The sequence below is a fragment of the Mustelus asterias genome, chromosome 7 (genome assembly GCF_964213995.1).
Source record: "Mustelus asterias chromosome 7, sMusAst1.hap1.1, whole genome shotgun sequence".
Taxonomy (NCBI): domain Eukaryota; kingdom Metazoa; phylum Chordata; class Chondrichthyes; order Carcharhiniformes; family Triakidae; genus Mustelus; species Mustelus asterias.
Genome location: NC_135807.1, coordinates 61,154,588 through 61,177,259, shown reverse-complemented (window position 1 = coordinate 61,177,259; position 22,672 = coordinate 61,154,588). Strand labels below are relative to the sequence as shown.

Below are 22,672 nucleotides of genomic sequence, written 5' to 3'. Positions count from 1 at the left end.
GAATGGTGCTATTGCTACATGGTGGCATCATAAATTGGCAACTCAACACAATGCCAGTCTACATTAGTTACCAACTGATCTGAACTCCAGATTTTATTCTAAATAGACAACTGAGAAAAGAGACATGCCATTGAAGCTTTTCATTTTTCACTCATCAGGGCAGAATTGCAAGTGATGAGTGCAAGATGAAAAGCTTTGTATCATGTCTCCTTTTTTAGCAACACCGTTTAGCCAGTTCTGTACTACCAAGTGACTAAAATAGGTAATTCCTAAATCTTCTGGTTCTTGTGGAGAAAGTATACGCAACAATATTATTTATGATTAATTACTTTCCAATATAAAATAATATGCCTTCAATCATATTAACTTTGGAATGGTACTTATTTTGCCTATTGTGAATCACAAGTAAAAGCTACACAGCAGTAGATCAGATATTTAGTAATCAATATCATGTAAGTATGATCAATAGTATTATCAATACAAATCATAAAATGTCCAACAGGCCTAAAATATATGACAGCAAGCTGAACAATTTTATTTTCTGAACAGCAAAACATGATAACCAAAGAACTCTAAATTAAGGACTTGGATTTCACTATAAGCAGCGAAACGAGCATGCTCCTTGCTGACTTCAAAGAAAGGTTGCCTGGAAAGATTTTGCCATCTTGGAGAATGGATTTCCCTTTCCCTGATGTCAGACTGAATCTGCAGCCAAATCCAGGAGATGTACAGGTATCCAGCAACAGCGATGTCATCAAGCAGGATAAACATTCAATAACACTGAAGTGTTCTCACCAAGAACAAACTAAGAAATAAAATGCACCGAATAATGCACTTTTAATTAAAATCTTAGAGAAGAAAATAAATGTTTAGGACATTATGAAAGTAGAAGCGGAAATAGCAAACAAACTAAAAAAAAAATCTTATAATGGGAAATTTGACATTCTACAAATATAGAATTAGTTTTCTGGACCAGTGAGACTGTTTAGCAGTGATTGTGAACATAGTGTTATTTAAAAACCCAGTTACACTTCATTCAACAAGGTCTAACCTTTTCAAGTATTTTTAATTTTTTTTAATAAGAGAAAGGGGGAATTTATCACTTCAGTGATTCCTGAGTGATTACAGCCTGGGGACACTTCAACCGCACACCCTATGTAAAGCATAAAAGCACTGACAGAAACTTCTGGATTTCCACAGTCTGCATGTACCATTCTGTCAGCTTCAGAGACGCAATGACAGTGAATAATACTGCAATTTCCAGACCAAGATTTTACATCTGTTTGGTTCAAAAATATCTCAGAGCGGTGCACTGGAATCTAAATTTTTACCATATCTCCACCATCAGCAGAGGGTCTTGCTGATGAAAATATATTTTCTGGATTCTTACCTCCCCCTCGTTGTTCTCTGTAGAACCTTCATTCCCGTCAGATAGCATGTTTTTCCTTCCCAGCAGGCATTTTTTATCCGCAAGTCCTCTTCGAACGAACAGAATGTATGGTGGTGAACTTCACTAAATAAACCATACATGTCTTGTACGAGAAAACATAACCTACAAGAAAACAAATTATTAAAATTATTAGACAAATTTCTGGTACAGCTATCTTCTCCTTTAAGATAAGTTTTATTTTGACTATGTCCCAACCATTTAATGTTAATCATTTGTTGTTAAACCTTAATTTAACTTCATGTAACTGTACTTGTATAATCACTCTGCTTACTCCACCTGATTAAATTGATCAGTTTATAGATGCTGGGAATCTAATAAATCTAATAAACACTGGGCTAGATTTGCATGTTGTTGGAATAGTATGAAATGCACCTGCCAGATTTGAAGTAACAAGGCTGTGCAAGTGAAAGTGCATGTTACACTGTGCCTGGATTTCACTAAACAGTGACTTGGATGGCTACTGGCATGTCATGGCAAGACACAGTGCAAGGTTTTCTGTGGTGAGGGCACAAATCTCAGTGGCTATCTTCTTGGAGAGTCACAAGTCTCCTGCAGCACTAGTTCTTGGTCATCTCAAGCTAGCTCTATCTTCAGCCATACATCCCATGTTGAGGTCTGATCTCCATTTCTTCCTGCCCCAATGCCCTCTGCCATCCTGAAACCCGAGCCCTTCCCTTTACTGTAGAGGATGCTGCCCCACATTGCCACTGGACATGGCATCTGAAAGCTGTTGCCTTCCTTGTACTCAGATGATCCCATCCCCTAATTGAGGTTGGAAGCCTTGTCCCTTCCTCTTATGCCACTGTGATTCCATGAGGATGACCACCTTGAGCATTGCCCACTCTTCTTCAACCTTCAGTGAATCTGAGACACCTATGTACTATTGACCAAGACCCTCTCTGCATCACTATCACTTTTAAGGTGCCCATTTAACACACGACTGGCACAATACTTTGTATTTGTCTCCATGCACTTGGTCTGTCTTTAGACCCCAGGTTCAGCCCCTGCACCTCCATCAAAATCAATATGATCCTCAATCAGTTCTGTCACTTAAATTATTATTCAGGCAGGTTCTTGGTGCTGCCCTCTCAACTGCCCTAGGTGAAACTCGTCAGTGGTGGGAAACAGCATGGTATTTCTCTCATTGCCCACCTCTATTCCTATCCTGGTGGGACCAAAAAATCAAGCCCTTGCTTGCAAAACAGTGGAGCTGTACAAAATGCTGGTGAGATTCATCTGGGCCTGCAGCATTTTGTGCTGCATCTCCTGGGAACAATACATTTGACAAATTGGGAAGAGTGCATGCATGCCAATTTTTCATTTGATAATTTAGAAAAATCAGAAGATAGTGGTCAAAGCCACTGATTTACTCTGCTGGGATTTGAGATGGAAGTGTGTGGAGAGGAATCAGGAGCAGATTTTTGCTCAGTGGAAGGGAAATTCAACTTCAATTGGTTCGGTACAGCTATTTTGAAAGTGACACTTACATATGTAATGCCATTCAAATCTTGAGACCACTCACAACTTTCAATAAAACTCCTGATTATACATAGGTCTCCTTTAGGATTACTAATGGTGAGGTGGAGGATCTGTTCTTTAATAAGAATAGAATAAAATACTATGTGACCAGGACCAATGATTTACAGTGACTGAATAAGGGATAATTTGCTTTTCATCACATGATATTCTAGGATTTTCATCCATGTTTCAGAGCTTCCATTTCAGGGTTTTAATGCCGGCATTATTCATTTCTGTATATTGGTAGCCTTATTGCTCTTATATTTGATTCATAATGACTCTTCCGTCACATGGACTCTTTTTATCCTTAAATTATTTTTTATCCCTTAGATGTTTCAAGCTGATGACACACAGAATGCTTTGCAAAATGTAGCAGACTAGAATTTGGTACCTTATGGTTAGCAGTACAAGGGAAGGGTTGTGGGTGTAGCAGCAGTGACAGTAGTCCTGTTTTTTGGTAGCACTGGGAGGAGTGTGGTTAGATTTAGCTGCACTGCTGGCAAAGAGGTTTCATAGCCCTATGGGTAGGGAACCAGCAATTTGGCTGAACAGGGGTTGGAACTGAACTGGGGAAGGAATGAACTGGGGAAGGGTGGAATGGGCCATTAATTCACTGGTGGTTTAAGGTCTACCACCAATGGAAGGGGGAAGGGCAAATATCAGAGCACACTGGAGGAAATTACCAAGTTGTAAATTTCAATTGTTGAAGAGAAAAGGCCATGCAACTCTTTTCCAGAATGCCTTAATTTTTTCATCTTGTTTCTTTAAAGTAGTCAGTCAGCAATGATTACTTTCATATTTCCTTAGCAGTTTCTCAATGGTGCCTTTCTCGACACACTGACAATATATCTCAATATGATTCTATAATTTATTGTTTTGTGATTAGTTACTGGAACATTTTGCTTAGATTGATATGAAAAGGTGCATAAATAAACATACAGATTCCACCCTATGGCTCTGCTTTCTAGAACAATAAATCAACACAATAACATTTATTTTTACTGTCAGCCAGCAAAATTCAGTCAGCCTTGTTTACATCCCTTGTAAAGTATCTGGGAAGGGTCATGGACTGCAATCAAAGTTTTCTGTAAATGGTATGTCATTCCATTAATCATAAATATCCACAAACTGCCAAAAAATGGTTTACTAGAGTTAACAAATGCAAGATTTTCTGGGTAAAAGACAGAGAATAAAATGATTTACCATGTTAATCTTCCTTTATGGAAACAGATTATTTATTAGTCACAAGTAGGCTTACATTCACACTGCTATGAAGATACTGTGAAAATCCCCTAGTTGCCACACTCTGCCACCTGTTCGGGTACACTGAGGGAGAATTTGGCATGGCTAATTCACCTAACCTGCACATCTTTGGACTGTGGGAGGAAACCAGAGCACCCGGAGGAAACCCACGGAGACACGGGGAGAATATGCAAACTCTACACAGATAGTGACCCAAGCCGGAATTGAACTTGGGTCCCTGGCGCTATGAGGCAGCAGTGTTAACCACTGTGCTGCCCTAGTGATTACACCTCAAAAGGTTGTAAAGCACTTTGGGAATTTTGAAGGTTCTGAAAGGTGTTTTATGAATGAAAGTCTTTTCTTTTCTCCCCCAAAGTTACCGTATACAGCTTTCATTATTTCCTACTCAAGAATAAATCGTGTTTCACTTTCCTCACAGCAATCATATCACGGAATCGTTCAGCATAGGAGGGCATTCAGTCAATCATTTCTGTGCTGGCTCTCTGAATGAGCAGTTCACCTCGTGCCATCCCCCACCTTCTCCCTGCACCACTGCACATATTCCTTCTCAGATAATAATACAACTCTCTCTCAAATGCCTAAATTGAATATGCTTCATTATACTATCAGGCAATGCATTTTTAACCACTTGCTGCTTAAGAGGTTTCACTGCTTCTTTTGCCAGTTATCTTAAATCTGCACCCTCTCATTCTTGATCCTCCAACCAATGGGAATAGTTTTTCCTATTCTGTCCAAACCCCTCATGATTTTAAATATATCTATCGAATCTCTTCTCAACCTTTTCTTTTCCAAGGAAAACTGTCCCAATTTCTCCAATCTAACCACATAACTACGTTTCACTTAGGAATGGAATCATTCTTGTGAATCTTCTTTTGCACTCTCTATATTTTATCTTGAGTTCGGGGTATCGATGTGGATTTCTAGATTTATTTAGGGTTTGCCTGTTACCCTAAGAATGCTACTGTTAGGGAAACAAAGGTGGACTTGAGGGATTTGTATTTGTATTGGTAAGCAGAAAAAAGGTATAGTTTTAAGTGGGTTTACCTTACTGTTTCTGTGCCCCTGGAAGGGTAAAGCCTATAGTTATATTCATGCTAGACAAAGGTGCTCATATGTGTCAGGATTTGTTTTAGTTCCAACTGTGCTTCTATTGTACTTAGAGAAGGTCACAATGTGAAGAGGAAATAAAAGGCAGAAGCAAGTGACTATAGCTTAGCATCTGGAAGTCTTTTAAGGTAGAAAGGTTCTTTGAATTTAGTTTTAGCAGGATATATTGCAGTTGAAGATAGTATACCAGAGAGTGAACATTTCTCAACTCTGCCAGGAAGAGAAAGACTAGACAGGACAAGAGGCAGACTTCCCATAGAATCAGATATAGTCCATATAGCTCGGGAATTAGAACAAAAAGAATGTCTTAAAAAAAACTGAAGTTGAGAGAACAGAGAACAAGGTAGTGTTCAGAAGACAATTCAAGGGAATATAGACAAAATGTTGTGAGAGGAAGAGGCAACTGTAGTAACCAGAATTAAAGTTGAAAACCAGACTTCAGAGGTAAATCAAAAGCTTGGTGGCATTTTAATAGAGTCTTGGAATCGAGAGTTAAAGCAATTGTGAACAGTTTGCACAGCTGTCAAGACAAAAACATCCAGAAGTGGACGGGGAGGGCGCGGGGGGGGGGGGGGGGGGGGGGCAGAGAGGGGAGGTTGTAAAGCCTGGATATTGGATTCACTGTTAAAAGTGGAACAGAAGCCTTCTTTGAAACAGTAATTGGAAAATCTGGACTGAATTTTGGAATGCAAAACGCTGATGGAAAGTTTTGTTGTAGAAGAAGATTTTAAAGCATGCTTTTTGGGAGTGGAGTTTGGAAACTCTCATGTGACAATAATTTGGGGGTGGGGGGAGTTTGAGAAGAAATCTACAGATATTCACTTGGGTTCAGAATAGAGTGTACGTGTGACCACAGTCAATCTGTGTGCTTAAAAGGACATTGTGCTACTAAGACCATTGTAGTTTAAGATGCACCTTGTAGTCAGTTTTAATCTGTGTGCATGTTAAACTAAGGGGGAATAAGAGAGTATTGTAGCATAATCCAACTTTTCATGTTTAATAATTTTTTTTTCTTGTTGTTAAAACTATTTGCTGTCCTATCCCCGTTAACTCCAAGCGTTTACCATAGCCAATATACCTAATGTAAACATCTTTTGGACTGAGGGAGGAAATCAGCAGACCCAGAGAAAACCCACGCAGACACGGGGAGAACATGAAAACTCTACACAGTCACCCAAGGCCAGAATCAAACCTAGTCCTGGCACTGTGAGACAGCAGTGCTAACCAATGTGCCAGTGTGCCGCCCAAACGTGTTCCGCCGCATTTTAAAATAAAAAATAGAAGTTAGTCTTTTGAGTCAGGGTTCCATTCTAGAATCTTCCCATCCAGTTATAACACCAACTGGGATCATGACTCTACTATATACTGTTATTCACAAGAACAAATCTTGTTTATTTACAGAAGTTGTACTTCGGCTTCCCATCAAATCTCAGTCTCTCAATCACGTGACATTGCATCAGTTACATCACTATCAGGCATTACTGCCCTTTAGTCTACACTCAAATGCTTTCACATCTTTTCAGAAGTGTGGCGTATGAACTGAAAATAATACTTCAGCTGAGAATTAATATCTTAGAGGTTTAACATAACCTCCTTGCTCTTGCATTCTATGCCCCCATTAATAAAGACCAGGATACTGCATGCTTTACTAACTGCACTCACAACCCATCGCACCACCTTCAATGATTTATGCACATGTACAGCAAGATCCCTCTGCTCTTTCACCCTCTTTACTGTCTTTTTGTTCCTTTCCGACCTAAATTAATCAGTTCACACTTTTCTGCATTGAATTTCATCTGCCAACTGTCTACCCATTCCAACATGTCCAAGCCCTTTTGAAGTTGTACACCATCCTAACAGTTTACAATGCTTCCAAGTTCTGCAACATCTGAAAATTTTGAAATTGTGCCCTGTACAACAAGGTTGAGGACATTCATATGCATCAGGAAGAGCAAGTGTTCCAACACCAAACACTGGGGAACTCCACTGCAAACGTTCCTCCAGTCCGGAAACACCCATTAACCACTACTTGCTATTTTTTGCCACAATTTTGTATCCCTTTTATTCCATGCTCATTAGTCTGTTGCGTGACACTTTATCAAATACCTTTTGGAAGTCCATGTACACCAATCAACAGCATTAACTTCATCCACCCATTGTGTTACCGCTTCAAAAATATCCAGCAAGTTAGGAAAGCATGATTTTCCATTAACAAACCCATGCTGGCTTTTCTTAATAAATTCAAACTTGTCCCAAATTATTGATTCTAGAAGTTTCCGCATCATCATAAACTGACTGGCCTCAGGTTGTTGGGCTTATCTTTGCTGCCTTTTTGAACAAGCAATTGCAATTATCCAGTCCCCTGACACTAACCAGAGTCCAAGGAAAACAGAAAAATAAAGGCCAATGCCGTCACAATTTTCACTTTACCTTCCCTCAATATTCTTGGATGCATTTCATCCAGTTCAAGTGCATTATTAAATTTAAGTACAGACAGCCTTTCTACAACCTTCATCCGATCAATTTTATATCTTTCCCATGCCTGAATTACCCCCTTTCACCATGGCCTGGGTAAATCATCTTCTTTGCTAAAAACAGCTGCAAAGTACTCATCTGATACCTCAGCTAAGGCCTTTTCCTCATGTAAATCTCATTTCTTTGGTCCATTATCTGCCCCATTCCTCCTTTTACCATATTTTTACTATTTATGTGCCTACTGAAGACTTTGGGATTCCTTTTCTCATAGAATCCCTACAGTGTAGAAGGAGGCCATCTGGCACATTGAGTCTGCACCAACGCTTCGACAGAGGATCCCACCCCAGCCCTCTACCTGTAACCCCAAGTATTTATTCTGCTACCTCAATAACCCACACACCTTTGGACAATCCACCTAACCTGCACATTTCGGACTGAGAGGGTAAACTAGAACACCCGGAGGAAACCTACACAGATACAGAGAACATGCAAACTCCACACAGTCACCCAAGGCTGGAATTGTACACGGGTCCCTGGCGCTGTAAGGCACTAGTGCTAACCACTGTGCCAGCAGCTGAGCTGCCAGTCACTTTTCATACACTCTCATAGCTTCTCCTATTTGCTTTTTCACCTCCCCTTTGAACCTTCTATATTCAGCCTAGTATAGTACCCACCTGACATCTGTCATAAGCACACTTTTCCTTCTGGATCTTAATCTCCAGGTGGGATTCTCCCATGGCTCTGCCGGAAGGTTCAATAGCAGATGGAGCAGGGGAAATTTGTCAGAATTTATTGATTTTACGCTGGTGTGATTTTCCTGTGGGATCTTCAGCTGGCTCCTGCCTTGGCAGATCAGAAAACTGATTGAACTCTGGTGTAAAAATGATTTACATCCCACTACTGGTTAGCAGATGAAGGCCCAACCGGAATATTAGCCTCTCTCCTGATTGTCAACAATGCCAGCGGGAAAGCACGCCAGATCAGAAAATGTCTGGAACAACGTGCCATGCGGAAATTGGGATTCACCCACACAATACCTGGGGCTGTCTCTGGAGTTCAGGATAAAAGGTTGCCAGCAATCCTGAACCCCAGAACACCATTACAGTGGGTGGGGGGGGGGGGGGGGGGGAAGCAGCTATCAGGTGGTCCTTCCAGCTTCAATGTCATCGAGGAGGTCCATCTTCTTTCTGCAAAGGTGGGTTGGTGATATTGGACACCTTTTCAATAAGGCACCCAGATATGGTGGCAGGACACATGCCATCATGCCCACCCTGCTACAAAATATGGCGTGAAACCCCTGAGTGGATAAGTAATGGGGTCAAGGCTGGAAGACATGGTGTGGTTTCCCACCGGCCTCTGCAGCAGGAAACACTATGCGTTCCTGTCCCCGCCATGGGACCTAGTCCCAGATGGGAGCATTCCGCTCTCTATCTCTCTCATTATCCAAGAAGTTCTGGATTTCTTTGCCCTCTCTTTTTCCTTCATGTGAATAGACTTTAACTGTGCCAAATTATTCCTTCTTTAAAGATAGCCCATTGCTCAGTTACCCTTTTCCTGCTGACCTTAGATTCTAATTTATCTGGCCCAATTCCATTCTTGCCCATTGATGTTGGGCTTTCCCAGTTAATGTTTCTTACTTTGGATTGTTGCTTCACCAGGCGGCACGGTGGCACAGTGGTTAGCATTGCTGCCTCACAGCACCAGGGACCTGGGTTCGATTCCTGGCTTTGGGTCACTGTCAGTGTGGAGTTTGCACATTCCCCCCGTGTCTGCGTGGGTTTCCTTCGGGTGCTCCAGTTTCCTCCCACATTCTGAAAGGCGTCCTGGTTAGGTGGATTGACCCAAACAGGCGCCGGAGTGTGGCAACTAGGAGAATTTCACAGTAACCTCACTGCAGTGTTAGTGTACGTCTTACTTGTGAATAAACTTTAAACTTTACTTGTTATGCAAAAAGTATGATTACATGTAAATAGTCGTGCAGTATCTCTCTACTATTCTCAGTGCGTTTGAAGTTAAAAAGTGAATAATTTCTATCAACGTTCATTGGAAAAGATATCAAATTCAATTTTACATTCAAATAATTTTCAATAAAATATAATTGATGACAATTTCTCTTTGAAATAATACTTTGTTCATAATTCAAATATAAAGTAAAGCTGTCACAAGTTGAAAGGGAATGTGGCCTAAAAACTAGCTTGACAAGATGCAGAAAGCTAATGCAGCAGAACATAAAATCTGTTGCGTCTTAAAGGTTCAAGCAATGCACTAGAGAAAACAGTATCCTCGGAGACAGAGATGACAGCAGAATCCAAGAGACAAGCAGTAAACTTCAGGAAGCTGGAACTGCTTGTCCTGGTAATATTATGCGCAGGTGCAATGGTCTGCTTGGGATCGGGCTGGAGACCTACTAAAAATAAATAAACATTTTGTAGAGGAAGATAGCTGTGACAGTGAATACCAACATTTTGAACTACAGGATGCTTTTGCAGTGCAGTAAATTTAGTAACATTGCCAGAGCAGCCAAAGTAAATTACCTGGTATGTCTTGGATCTTTTTTCTTGTCTATTTATATAAGTGACATTTCTTCATTATTTACCTTCACCAGAAAAAAATATCCTCGCCTGAAACTACTAAAAGCTTACAGGGTCCTTTCTTAGTTATATAGCTTAGAAAAATTTTGCTAATTGCTTCTGTCAAATCTTATGTTTCAAAATCTGTGAACATTCGAAGCCTGAGAACTCAACTTTGACGAGGAATGTTGGCTTCATGTAAATTAGCAAATTTAAAAGGTAAGTGCAATCTAATATAAACATTGGAATTCTTAGAAGTTTTGGCCTTTTTAATGCTGTGATTAGAAATATATGCACTACAAAAAAGTGAATGTTATTTCTAAACTTGTATATTAAAATGCACTACCCTTGTAAAATTAAGATCATGTGAAACCTGGCTGCCCATCTCCTGATTTGCATCAAGTCCTATTTACCATAACCCGTGTTCACTGACCTACACTGACTAATGATTTGATTTTAAAATTCTCATTTTACTTTCATGTCCCTCCACCTTATTTGCCTCTCCCTATTGTCAGTAATCTCCAATTCTACAACCTTTTGAGTTACCTGTATTTGCTTTAATACTGGCCTCTTGAGCACGCCCAGTTTAGTTGCTCAAACATTGGTAGCCGTGCCTTCAGCTGCATAAACCTTAAACTCTGAAATTCCTTTCCTAAATCTGTGTCTCTACTTTCTCTAATTTCCTCTTTTAAGATCCTCCTTAAAACCCACTTCTTCGACCAAGCTTTTGGCCACTTGCCCTAATATTGCCTTAAGAGGCTCAGTGTCAAATTGTGCTTTGTTGTGCTCCTGTATTGTGCCTTGGGACATTTTATTCAAGGTGCAACATCAGTACAAATTGTTGTTGAAGTTTGGGTCCACTTGACAAATGCACACTAGTGTATTTAGATTTTATAAATTTCAAGTCATTGATCCAGATCCTGGATGCGTAAATAATAACACCCTGGGGGAAAAAACAGTAAGCGTTTGTGTAATTTAATTCCTTAATCTTCATGGAACAGCAACGAAGTGCACCAAGTAAGATTCTTGCCTATCGTTTTCAATGTTTTTCACTCTTGTTTCTCCAAAAAGTTTTCATTCATGTCCCTTTAAACGAGTGTGCAGTTCTGTTTACAGAGTTACAGCGACAGTTCCCAACACACTCTTGTTTCCAGGAACTGCTTGCTATTCCCTGCAGGGTCAAAAATGTCAGCCTGTGACAGGCAGCTAGAATCACAAAAGTAACCACAAATCTCAAAGAGGCCTCACTGGGATAGCTGGAGTAGGCGGAGTAAAATTCCATTGACTCTACCAATCAGAGTAGAGGAACATTATGATAAACAGCTCTTGAAGCTGGGTACAGCCAGTACATTGTGTTCCCTTCGTGAAAAACAACTCTGTCCTGCTATGCTTAAAGCGAGCAACAAATCTGTTTATTTCTAATCTTCATCCGTTTTTGAAACAGCATATCCAGGTTTTCAAAACCTCTTCGATTGTTTCTATATTAGCAACCACGCAAAAGAAAAGTTTAAAACTTTTGAAGAAAAGATTGTCTGTGCCAATATATGCTATGGACTGTGCCCACCAATAACTCACTAGACCTAAGATAAATTTATACTGTTCAGGTCAAGTGTGGACAATGTTAGATTAAAAAATATATTAAATATGACATTCAAGGATGGAATGTGACAGTGCATTAAACTCAGTTGTCCTACAAAATTGTCCTATAAAGTTCCTAATCCCAGCTGGATTCTACCAGCTGGTTGTGAGGGAAAAATGCAACAGTCTAGAAAGAGACCGCTTCCCAAATGAAGGTGCAAAAATGAAAAATTGAAAAAATAATGGCAATTTTTGTATGTGAAAAATTGATCAACAGGGTTACAATGCACAAAAAATATTTTAGTTGCAGTACAACATACTATGCACACCTACATACAATACTAAACATATAACATGGGTTTGCAGCATTTTTACACCGAAAAAACAATACATGTTATACACAAAAAATCACAAAGTCCTTTCTCATCATAATGTACAATATGATTGGATTCAATGGCCAATGCTTTTCAAAGTTTCTATTCTTTGTGAAAAATATACTTTAATTTTACATCACTTTGTAGATATAAAAAATGTGTAGCAATCAAGCCATCCAAGCAGCTTTTCTTAATCTTTGCTAAATGTTTACTAGGTATGACTGTGCATGCATTGTTTCTTTTTATAAGTATTATGCTTAATTGTATTAGAGTAGAAAATAATCAATGGATCCTCAGCAAAGAAACAGTACAGCGGATCAACAAGGTAGAAACTTGAAATGCACCCAAAACAAATCAATTACAAACCCTATTTACAACAGTACAGAAAAAAAATCTACTTAGTAAGCCTATAAGTTTGTCTATATAATTTGCCAGAAATGAGTTCTAACTTTAAAATGGTCTTATAGACATATCCTGAATACTTCCCTCCACTATATTTATACTAACATTTTGCTTCCTCTCATCAGAATATCCTAAATTATTTTCCCATCTTTTCCCTCCGCATACTGATTCATATGTTGGGATGCAGTTTCACAACTGTCTCTCCATTTGGTGTCTCCCCCAAATGTCAATTAATAATTTCTCCCCCTGTAAAAAGAATATCACCAGATCCAAGTGTAGAGCACGTCATAGCCACACATGACTTTCCAGTAATTCTTATTAGACAGCAATTGGCACTAAAGCTCTGGGGTTGATTTTTCCTTTACCTAAGCTAGCAAACACAAAGTGCAAATGTAGCCAGTTAAGATCAGCTAACTGGATCCAAATTAGAGATCAAGCCTGTGACCTTTCACATCTGTAAGGCACAGCATCATACTGAATGCTGCACCTAGTTATTATGCAATTGGACGAATTCCAACTGTACACTATAACACAGAGAGAGAGGAAGGAAGTGATTGAGTGAATGTGAGTGAGGCTGACAGTTTCTGGATTTGGCAAGTCTCCATTTACCAAAAACAAAATACACCACAACAGGTGATGTACTTTTGCAACGCAGAGCTAGCCAGCTAATTTCCTTCTTCCAAGGGAGTGCAATGTGTTGTAGTTGTCTACCAAGGGATAGTAAAACTATTTCTAATAATTACTGTTGTACTAAATTCAGCCAATCTGGAATAGATTCAACCTTGTGCCATTTTGGAGTCCAATATTCAATTAGAATTATCAAATAGTGTTAAATTAATGTTATAAGAGTTCAAAACTCCATGTTCTTGTTTATATGTGCTTTTTAATGCCATCAATATTGAACTTTCATGCCAACTGCATAACACCCATTTATAAATGGATGAAGTTGATAAATAAACTTTTATGTAAATGTTTGCTTTAAAAGATAAGAGCATTTCACCTGCAAACTTAAGGGACTCAAGACTCTCAGAACTGTAGAAAACACCACCAAATAAACATTTCTGAACATTTCTCTAAATGTGTTTTAGAATGTTATGAGTTAGCAATAAACAATCATAAATGTGAGTGTTTTGCAATTGAAAATATAAATGACAATAACTTGCATTTACAGAGTGCCTTTAACAAAGTGAAGTGCCATGAGGAGCATTATCAAACAAAATGCGGCACTGAGCCACATAAGGAGGACCGATGATTAAAAGCTTGGGCAAAGGGGTAAGTTTTAAGAGGCGTCTTTAAGGAAGATAGAGAAGTAGAAATGCAGAGGCTTATAGGCAAAGAATTCCAGAGCTTAGGGCCTACCTAAATGAAGGCATGGCTGTCAATGGTGGAGTGACTACAAATACGCATACACAAGGTAGCAGAATTGGAGGAGCTTGGGGCTTATTGAGCTCCAGCAAGTCAGACACAGAGGGCCAAGGGTTTGTGGGGAATTTGAAAATAGGGATGAAAATTTGAAAAATTGAGACATTACTGTAACAAGACTAGGCTTCAAGCATATGGGTAATGAGTTAAAAAAAGCTTTTTGCAAGCTAAATCAGGCTGCTGAGTTTTGGATGAGTTTAAATTTACATTGGGTTGAAGATGGAAGGTAAGCATGCAGGTGCAGTAGGCAGTGAAAAAGGCAAATGGTATGTTGTCCTTCATACCAAGAGGATTTGAGTGCAGGAACAGGGATGTCTTACTGCAATTATACATAGCCTTGGTGAGGCCACATTTGGAAGTGTGTGTGCAAATTTGGTCTTATTTGAGGGAGTGCAGAGAAGGTTTACCAGACTGATTCCTAGGATGGCAGGACTGATGTATGAGGAGAGAGATTGAGTCGATCAGGCTTAAATTTACTTGAGTTCAGAAGGATTGGGGGGGAATCTCATAGAAACCTATAAAATTCTAACAGGACTAGAAAGGGTGGATGCAAGAAGGATGTTCTCAATGGTGGGGGTGTCGAGAACCAGGGTCACAGTCTGAGGATAATGGGTAGACTGTTTAGATGTGGAGATGCCGGCGTTGGACTGGGGTAAACACAGTAAGAAGTTTAACAACACCAGGTTAAAGTCCAACAGGTTTATTTGGTAGCAAAAGCCACACTTTGTGGCTTTTGCTACCAAATAAACCTGTTGGACTTTAACCTGGTGTTGTTAAACTTCTTAGACTGTTTAGGACAGAGATGAGGAGAAATCTCTTCACCCAGAGAGTGGTCAACCTGTGGAATTCACTACCACAGAAAGCAGTTGAGACCAAAACATTGTACGTTTTCAAGAAGCAGTTGCATATAGCACTGGTGGCGAAGGAGATCAAACGAAATGGGGGGGGGGAAGGCAGGATTAGGCTTTTGAGTTGGATGACCAGCCATGATCATAATGAATGGCAGCGCAGGCACGAACAACTAAATGGCCTCCTCCTGCTCCTATTTTCTGTTTCTATGGAAGACAAGCCAAGAGTGCATTGGTAAAGTAAATTCTAGAGGTAACAAAGACACAGATGAGGATTTAATCAGCAGATCTGCTGAGGCTGGGGCAGAGTTGGGCTACATCACAGAACTGGAAGTAGACGGTCTTGGTGATGGAGTGAATATGTGGTCAGAAACTCACCTTGGTGTCAAATAAAACATCAAGGTTGAAAACAGACTGGATTACAAACAGTTTAGAGTCTAACAACACCAGGTTAAAGTCCAACAGGTTTATTTGGTAGCAAAAGCCACGAGCTTTCGGAACAGGCTGTCCCTCCGTCAGGTGGGTGGGAGTTCTGATTACAAACAAGGCACAAAGACACAAGTGCTCCCCAACAGGAAGAGAACACTCCTGGCTGGTGATTGTCGAGCGGTGTTCATTCATCCGTTGTCGTAGCGTCGGCATGGTCTCCCCAATGTACCATGCCTCGGGACATCCTTTCCTGCAGCGTAACAGGTAGACAACGTTGGCCGAGTTGCAAGAGTATGTACCGTGTACCTGATGGATGGTGTTTTCGCGTGAGATGATGGCATCCGTGTCGATGATCCGGCACGTCTTGCAGAGGTTGTGTGGTGCCGTGGTCACTGTTCTCCTGAAGGCTGGGTAGTTTGCTGCGGACAATGGTCTGTTTGAGGTTGTGCGGTCATTTGAAAGCAAGAAGTGGGGGTGTGGGGATGGCCTTGGCGAGATGTTCATCTTCATCAATAACATGTTGAAGGCTCCGGAGGAGATGTCGTAGCTTCTCCGCTCCGGGGAGGTACTGGACAACGAAGCGTACTCTGTCCGTCGTATCCTGTGTTTGTCTTCTGAGGAGGTTGGTGCGGTTTTTCGCTGTGGTGCGTCGGAACTGTCGATTGATGAGTCGAGCGCCATAATCCTATTCTTATGAGGGCATCCTTCAGCGTCTGGAGGTGTCTGTTGCGATCCTCCTCATCTGAGCAGATCCTGTGTATACGGAGGGCTTGTCCGTAGGGGATGGCTTCTTTAACGTGTTTAGGGTGGAAGCTGGAGAAGTGGAGCATCATGAGGTTATCCGTGGGCTTGCGGTACAATGAGGTGCTGAGGTGACCGTCCTTAATGGAGATGCGTGCGTCCAAGAATGCAACCGATTCCGGAGAGTAGTCCATGGTGAGTCTGATGGTGGGATGGAACTTGTTGATGTCTTCATATAGTTGTTTCAGTGACTGTTCACCATGAGTCCAAAGGAAGAAAATGTCATCGATGTATCTCGTGCATAGCACCGATTGAAGGTCCTGTGCGGTGAAGAAGTCTTTTTCGACCCTGTGCATGAAGATGTTGGCATATTGGGGTGTGAATTTGGTCCCCATGGCTGTTCCGTGTGTCTGGATGAAGAACTGGTCATTGAAGGTGAAGACATTGTGGTCCAGGATGAAGCGGATGAGTTGTAAAATTGCATCTGGAAACTGGCAGTTGTCGGCGTTGAGTACTGAGGTAGTTGCAGCAATGCCACCATCGTGGGGGATGCTGGTGTAGAGTGCTGAGACATCCATTGTGATGAGGAGTGCTCCTGGTTCAACTGCTCCATGTGTGCTGAGTTTCTGTAGGAAGTCCGTAGTGTCGCGACAAAAGCTGGGGGTTCTTTGTACGATGAGTTTCAGGATGCCCTCGACATAGCCGGAGAGGTTCTCGCACAGTGTCCCATTGCCCGATACGATGGGACGGCCGGGTGTGTTTGCCTTGTGTATCTTCGGGAGGCAGTAGAGACCTACAACGCGGGGAGTACGTGGGATGAGAGCATGGAGGGTGTCCCACGTACTCCCCGCGTTGGAGATCTCTACTGCCTCCCGAAGATACACAAGGCAAACACACCCGGCTGTCCCATCGTATCGGGCAATGGGACACTGTGCGAGAATTCTCCAGCTATGTCGAGGGCATCCTGAAACCCATTGTACAAAGAACCCCCAGCTTTTGTCGCGACACTACGGACTTCCTACAGAAACTCGGCACACATGGAGCAGTTGAACCAGGAGCACCCCTCGTCACAATGGATGTCTCAGCACTCTACACCAGCATCCCCCACGATGATGGCATTGCTGCAACTGCCTCAGTACTCAACGCCGACAACTTCCAGTTTCCAGATGCAATTTTACAACTCATCCGCTTCATCCTGGACCACAATGTCTTCACCTTCAATGACCAGTTCTTCATCCAGACACACGGAACAGCCATGGGGACCAAATTCGCACCTCAATATACCAACATCTTCATGCACAGGTTCGAACAAGACCTCTTCACCGCACAGGACCTTCAATCGATGCTATACACTAGATACATCGATGACATTTTCTTCCTTTGGACTCATGGTGAACAATCACTGAAACAACTATATGATGACATCAACAAGTTCCATCCCACCATCAGACTCACCATGGACTACTCTCCGGAATTGGTTGCATTCTTGGACACACGCAACTCCATCAAGGACGGTCACCTCAGCACCTCATTGTACCGCAGGCCCACGGATAACCTCACGATGCTCCACTTCTTCAGCTTCCACCCTAAACACGTTAAAGAAGCCATCCCCTACGGACAAGCCCTCCGTATACACAGGATCTGCTTGGATGAGGAGGATCGCGACAGACACCTCCAGATGCTGAAGGATGCCCTCATAAGAACAGGATTATGGCGCTCGACTCATCAATCGACAGTTCCGACCCGCCACAGCGAAAAACCGCACCGACCTCCACAGAAGACAAACACAGGACACGGCAGACAGAGTACCCTACGTCATCCAGTACTTCCCCGGAGCGGAGAAGCTACGACATCTCCTCCGGTGCCTTCAACATGTCATTGATGAAAACGAACATCTCGCCAAGGCCATCCCCACACCCCCACTTCTTGCTTTCAAACAATCGCACAACCTCAAACAGACCATTGTCCGCAGCAAACTACCCAGCCTTCAGGAGAACAGTGACCACGACACCACACAACCCTGCCACAGCAACCTCTGCAAGACGTGCCGGATCATCGACACGGATGCCATCATCTCACGCGAAAACACCATCCACCAGGTACACGGTATATACTCTTGCAATTCGGCCAACGTTGTCTACCTGTTACGCTGCAGGAGAGGATGTCCCGAGGCATGGTACATTGGGGAAACCATGCAGACGCTACGACAACGGATGAATGAACACCGCTCGACAATCACCAGCCAGGAGTGTTCTCTTCCTGTTGGGGAGCACTTCAGCGGTTACGGGCATTCAGCCTCTGATCTAGAACATAGAACATTACAGCGCAGTACAGGCCCTTCAGCCCTCGATGTTGCGCCGACCAGTGGTACCAATCTAAAGCCCCTCTAATCTACACTATTCCAATATCATCCATATGTTTATCCAATAACCACTTGAACGCTCTCAACGTTGACGAGTCCACCACTGCTGCAGGTAGGGCATTCCACGCCCTTACTACACTCTGAGTAAAGAACCTACCTCTAACATCTGTCCTATATCTCTCACCCCTCAATTTAAAGCTATGTCCCCTCATGCTAGCCAACACCATCCGAGGAAAAAGGCTCTCACTATCCACCCTATCTAATCCTCTGATCATCTTGTATGCCTCTATTAAGTCACCTCTTAACCTTCTTCTCTCTAACGAAAACAACCTCAAGCCCCTCAGCCTTTCCTCATACGATTTTTCCACCATACCAGGCAACATCCTGGTAAATCTCCTCTGCACCCTTTCCAACACTTCCACATCTTTCCTATAATACGGCGACCAGAATTGTACGCAATACTCCAAATGCGGCCGCACCAGAGTTTTGTACAGTTGCAGCATGACCTCCTGGCTCCGAAACTCAATCCCTCTACCAATAAAAGCTAACACACCGTATGCCTTCTTAACAACCCTATCAACCTGGGTGCCAACTTTCAGGGATCTATGCACCTGGACACCCAGATCCCTCTGTTCATCCACACTACCAAGTATCTTACCATTAGCCCAGTACTCTGTATTCCTGTTACTCCTTCCAAAGTGAATCACCTCACATTTTTCCGCATTAAACTCCATTTGCCACCTCTCAGCCCAGCTCTGCAGCTTATCTATGTCCCTCTGTAACCTGCCACTTCCCTCCGCACTGTCTACAACTCCACCAACTTTAGTGTCATCCGCAAATTTACTAATCCATCCTTCCATGCCCTCATCCAAGTCATTAATAAAAATGACAAACAGCAGTGGCCCCAAAACAGATCCTTGCGGTACACCACTAGTAACTGAACTCCAGGATGAATATTTCCCATCAACCACCACCCTTTGTTTTCTTACAGCTAGCCAATTCCTGATCCAAACCACTAAATCACCCTCAATCCCATGTGTCCGTATTTTCTGCAAAAGCTTACCATGGGGAACCTTATCAAACGCTTTGCTGAAATCCATATACACCACATCAACCGCTTTACCCTCATCCACCTCTTTGGTCACCTTCTCAAAGAACTCAATAAGGTTTGTGAGACACGACCTACCCTTCACAAAACCGTGCTGACTATCCCTAATCAAATTATTCCTTTCTAGGTGATTATAAATCCTATCTCTTATAATCCTTTCCAATACTTTGCCCACAACAGAAGTAAGGCTCACCGGTCTATAATTACCAGGGTTGTCCCTACTCCCCTTCTTGAACAAGGGGACAACATTTGCTATCCTCCAGTCGTCTGGCACTGTTCCTGTAGACAATGACGACACAAAGATCAAAGCCAAAGGCTCTGCAATCTCCTCTCTAGCCTCCCAGAGAATCCTAGGATAAATCCCATCCGGCCCAGGGGACTTATCTATTTTTACCCTTTCCAGAATTGCTAACACCTCCTCCTTATGAACATCAATCCCATCCAGTCCAACAGCCTGCATCTCAGTACTCCCCTCTACAACACTGTCGCTCTCCAGTGTGAATACCGACGAAAAATATTCATTTAGTGCCTCTCCTATCTCTTCAGACTCCACGCACAACTTCCCACTCCTGTCCTTGACTGGCCCTAATCTTACCCTAGTCATTCTTTTACTCCTGACATACCTATAGAAAGCTTTAGGGTTTTCCTTGATCCTACCCGCCAAAGACTTCTCATGTCCCCTCCTTCCTGGCTAACTTGTAACTCTCAAGTGCCCTAACTGAGCCTTCACGTCTCATCTTAACATAAGTCTCCTTCTTCCTCTTCACAAGAGATTCAACCTCCTTAGTAAACCACGGTTCCCTCACACGTCTGCTTCCTCCCTGCCTGACAGGTACATATTTATCAAGGACGCGTAGTAGCTGTTCCTTGAACAAGTTCCACATTACAATTGTGCCCATCCCCTGCAGTTTCCTTCCCCAACCTGTGCCAGCTAAATCTCGCCTAATCGCATCATAATTTCCTTTCCCCCAGCTATAACTCTTGCCCTTTGGTATATACCTATCCTTTTCCATTGTTAAAGTAAACGTAATCTCCGGGTAAGCGTTCTCCAAGGCGGCCTTCATGACACATGACAGCGCAGAGTTGCTGAGCAGAGACTGATAGCCAGGTTCCGCACACATGAGAATGGCCTCAACCGGGATATTAGGTTCATGTCACACTATCTGTAACCCCCACAACCTGCCTGGATGTGCAAAATCTCACTAGCTGTCCTATCTGGAGACAATACACATCTCTTTAACCTGTGCTTAATGCTCCCTCCACTCACATTGTCTGTACCTTTAAGACTTGATTAGCTGTAAAGGCTCACATTCCAATAATTATTCATGTAAATTGAGTGTGTGTCTTTGTGCCTTGTTTGTAATCAGAACTCCCACCCACCTGACGAAGGGACAGCCTGTTCCGAAAGCTAGTGGCTTTTGCTACCAAATAAACCTGTTGGACTTTAACCTGGTGTTGTTAGACTTCTTACTGTGTTTACCCCAGTCCACATCATTACAAACAGTTGCCAGGGAGAGAGATGAAGTTGTGGCTAGGGAACAGAACACGTGCCAAAGACAAAGACAACAGCTTTGGGTCTTCCCATTATTTAGTTTGAGGAAATTTCTACTTACCCAGTACAGGATGTTGGACAAGCAGTCTGATAATTTAGAGACGGTGGGGGGGTGTCAGGAAAGGTGGTGGTGAGGTAGAGCTGGGTGTCATCAGCGTAATTGTGGAGACTGACATGTTTACCAATTATGTTGCCAAGAGCAAGATGCAGATGAGAAATAGGTGGGGGTCAAGGTTCGAACCTTGGGGCCTCCAGAGGTAACAGTGCAGGAGCAGAATGGGAAGCCAAAGTGAGTAATTCTATGACTGGATAGATACGAATGGAACCAGACAAAGTCAGCCCCACCCAGCTTATAGATGAAGAAGAGGGGTTGGAGATGGATGGAAATCGAAAAGGAAAAGGAGAATAATTTACCATGGTCATAGTCACAAAGGATGTAATTTGTGACTTAGTTAAGAGCTGGAGCAGCATAGAAGTGGAAAAGTACAAACATTATTCCAAGTGTTAAAAGGTCTACAAAGAAGTCTACATGGTCTGGAATTAGATAAGCATTTAAAATGTAAAAGTAAAACTGATTGGCAGAATTTTAAACCCATTTCAGATTACGCTACTCATACGCAAATTTGTTTGCAATAAAACTAAGTCACTACTCATTTACAAGCCTGCTTTAACTGAACTGGCTGAGTATAACCAGCTACAGCTGGATCAATTCTATAAAAAGCTGCACAAGGAACAAACACTGCACTGCCTCCGCTTTCACCTCAAGGTTACGCATAGTCATGGTGCTGATGTCACATGAAACAGCTTCACAAATCTATCCTGTGAATGGATTGACTGCCTTTCGATCAGCCTGCTCCGAACCTCTGGAATATGTTTATGAACAGCATCTGCCGAGACATGCATCAGGTAACGTCATGCATGAGCAAATAAACAGCACACATTATATTCCTGCCAGACCACATGATTTTCTCAGAACAAAGCAGGAAACAGCAAAACTGCCCACAGGAAAAACAAACCTAATGCAATATATCTTTCAACAGATCAGTCTGCAAAGTTCATTTTATCGCCCAGCTAACTTTTCTGCTGTTAAAATCAAAAGGAAAATATGTAATACAATGTTATAGTGTTACACAAAGTGCATTAGCCTTCTTGACATGTTTTAAAAGGCTGCAATGTAGAGGATTCAATTCTTATAAACCACATGAGTGGGTGGACGACTGTTGGAGAATATAGTTTGAATTGCCAAGATGTTTTCATGTCTGGGAACACATTTCTGGGCATTTCTTATGGCTCAAGAATAGCTAGAAATAAATATACTGATTCCTTGTTAAGCAAAATCCTGATTATAAACAATAATAAATGGAAAACTGAGTGAGAATTTGCAAACACAATGCAGTGCAAACGCTAACAAGACAGCACATAACAAACTTAAGAGATGTGGGCCTATAGTTTTCTCAGAAGATGCAAATGAAT

The 22,672-nt window shown here is 42.1% G+C and overlaps 1 protein-coding gene across 5 annotated transcripts in view; it reads right to left on the bottom strand.

Annotated features, from left to right (window-relative positions):
• The window catches only part of spidr (scaffold protein involved in DNA repair), a 263,453-nt gene that overhangs the window by 49,079 nt on the left and 191,702 nt on the right, over window positions 1-22,672 (bottom strand). For all 5 annotated transcript variants that reach the window (XM_078216130.1, XM_078216129.1, XM_078216132.1 and 2 more), the window contains exon 11: window positions 1,391-1,552. In XM_078216130.1, the coding sequence (XP_078072256.1) occupies window positions 1,391-1,552 (162 nt within the window). The remainder of the gene's footprint in view (window positions 1-1,390; window positions 1,553-22,672) is intronic.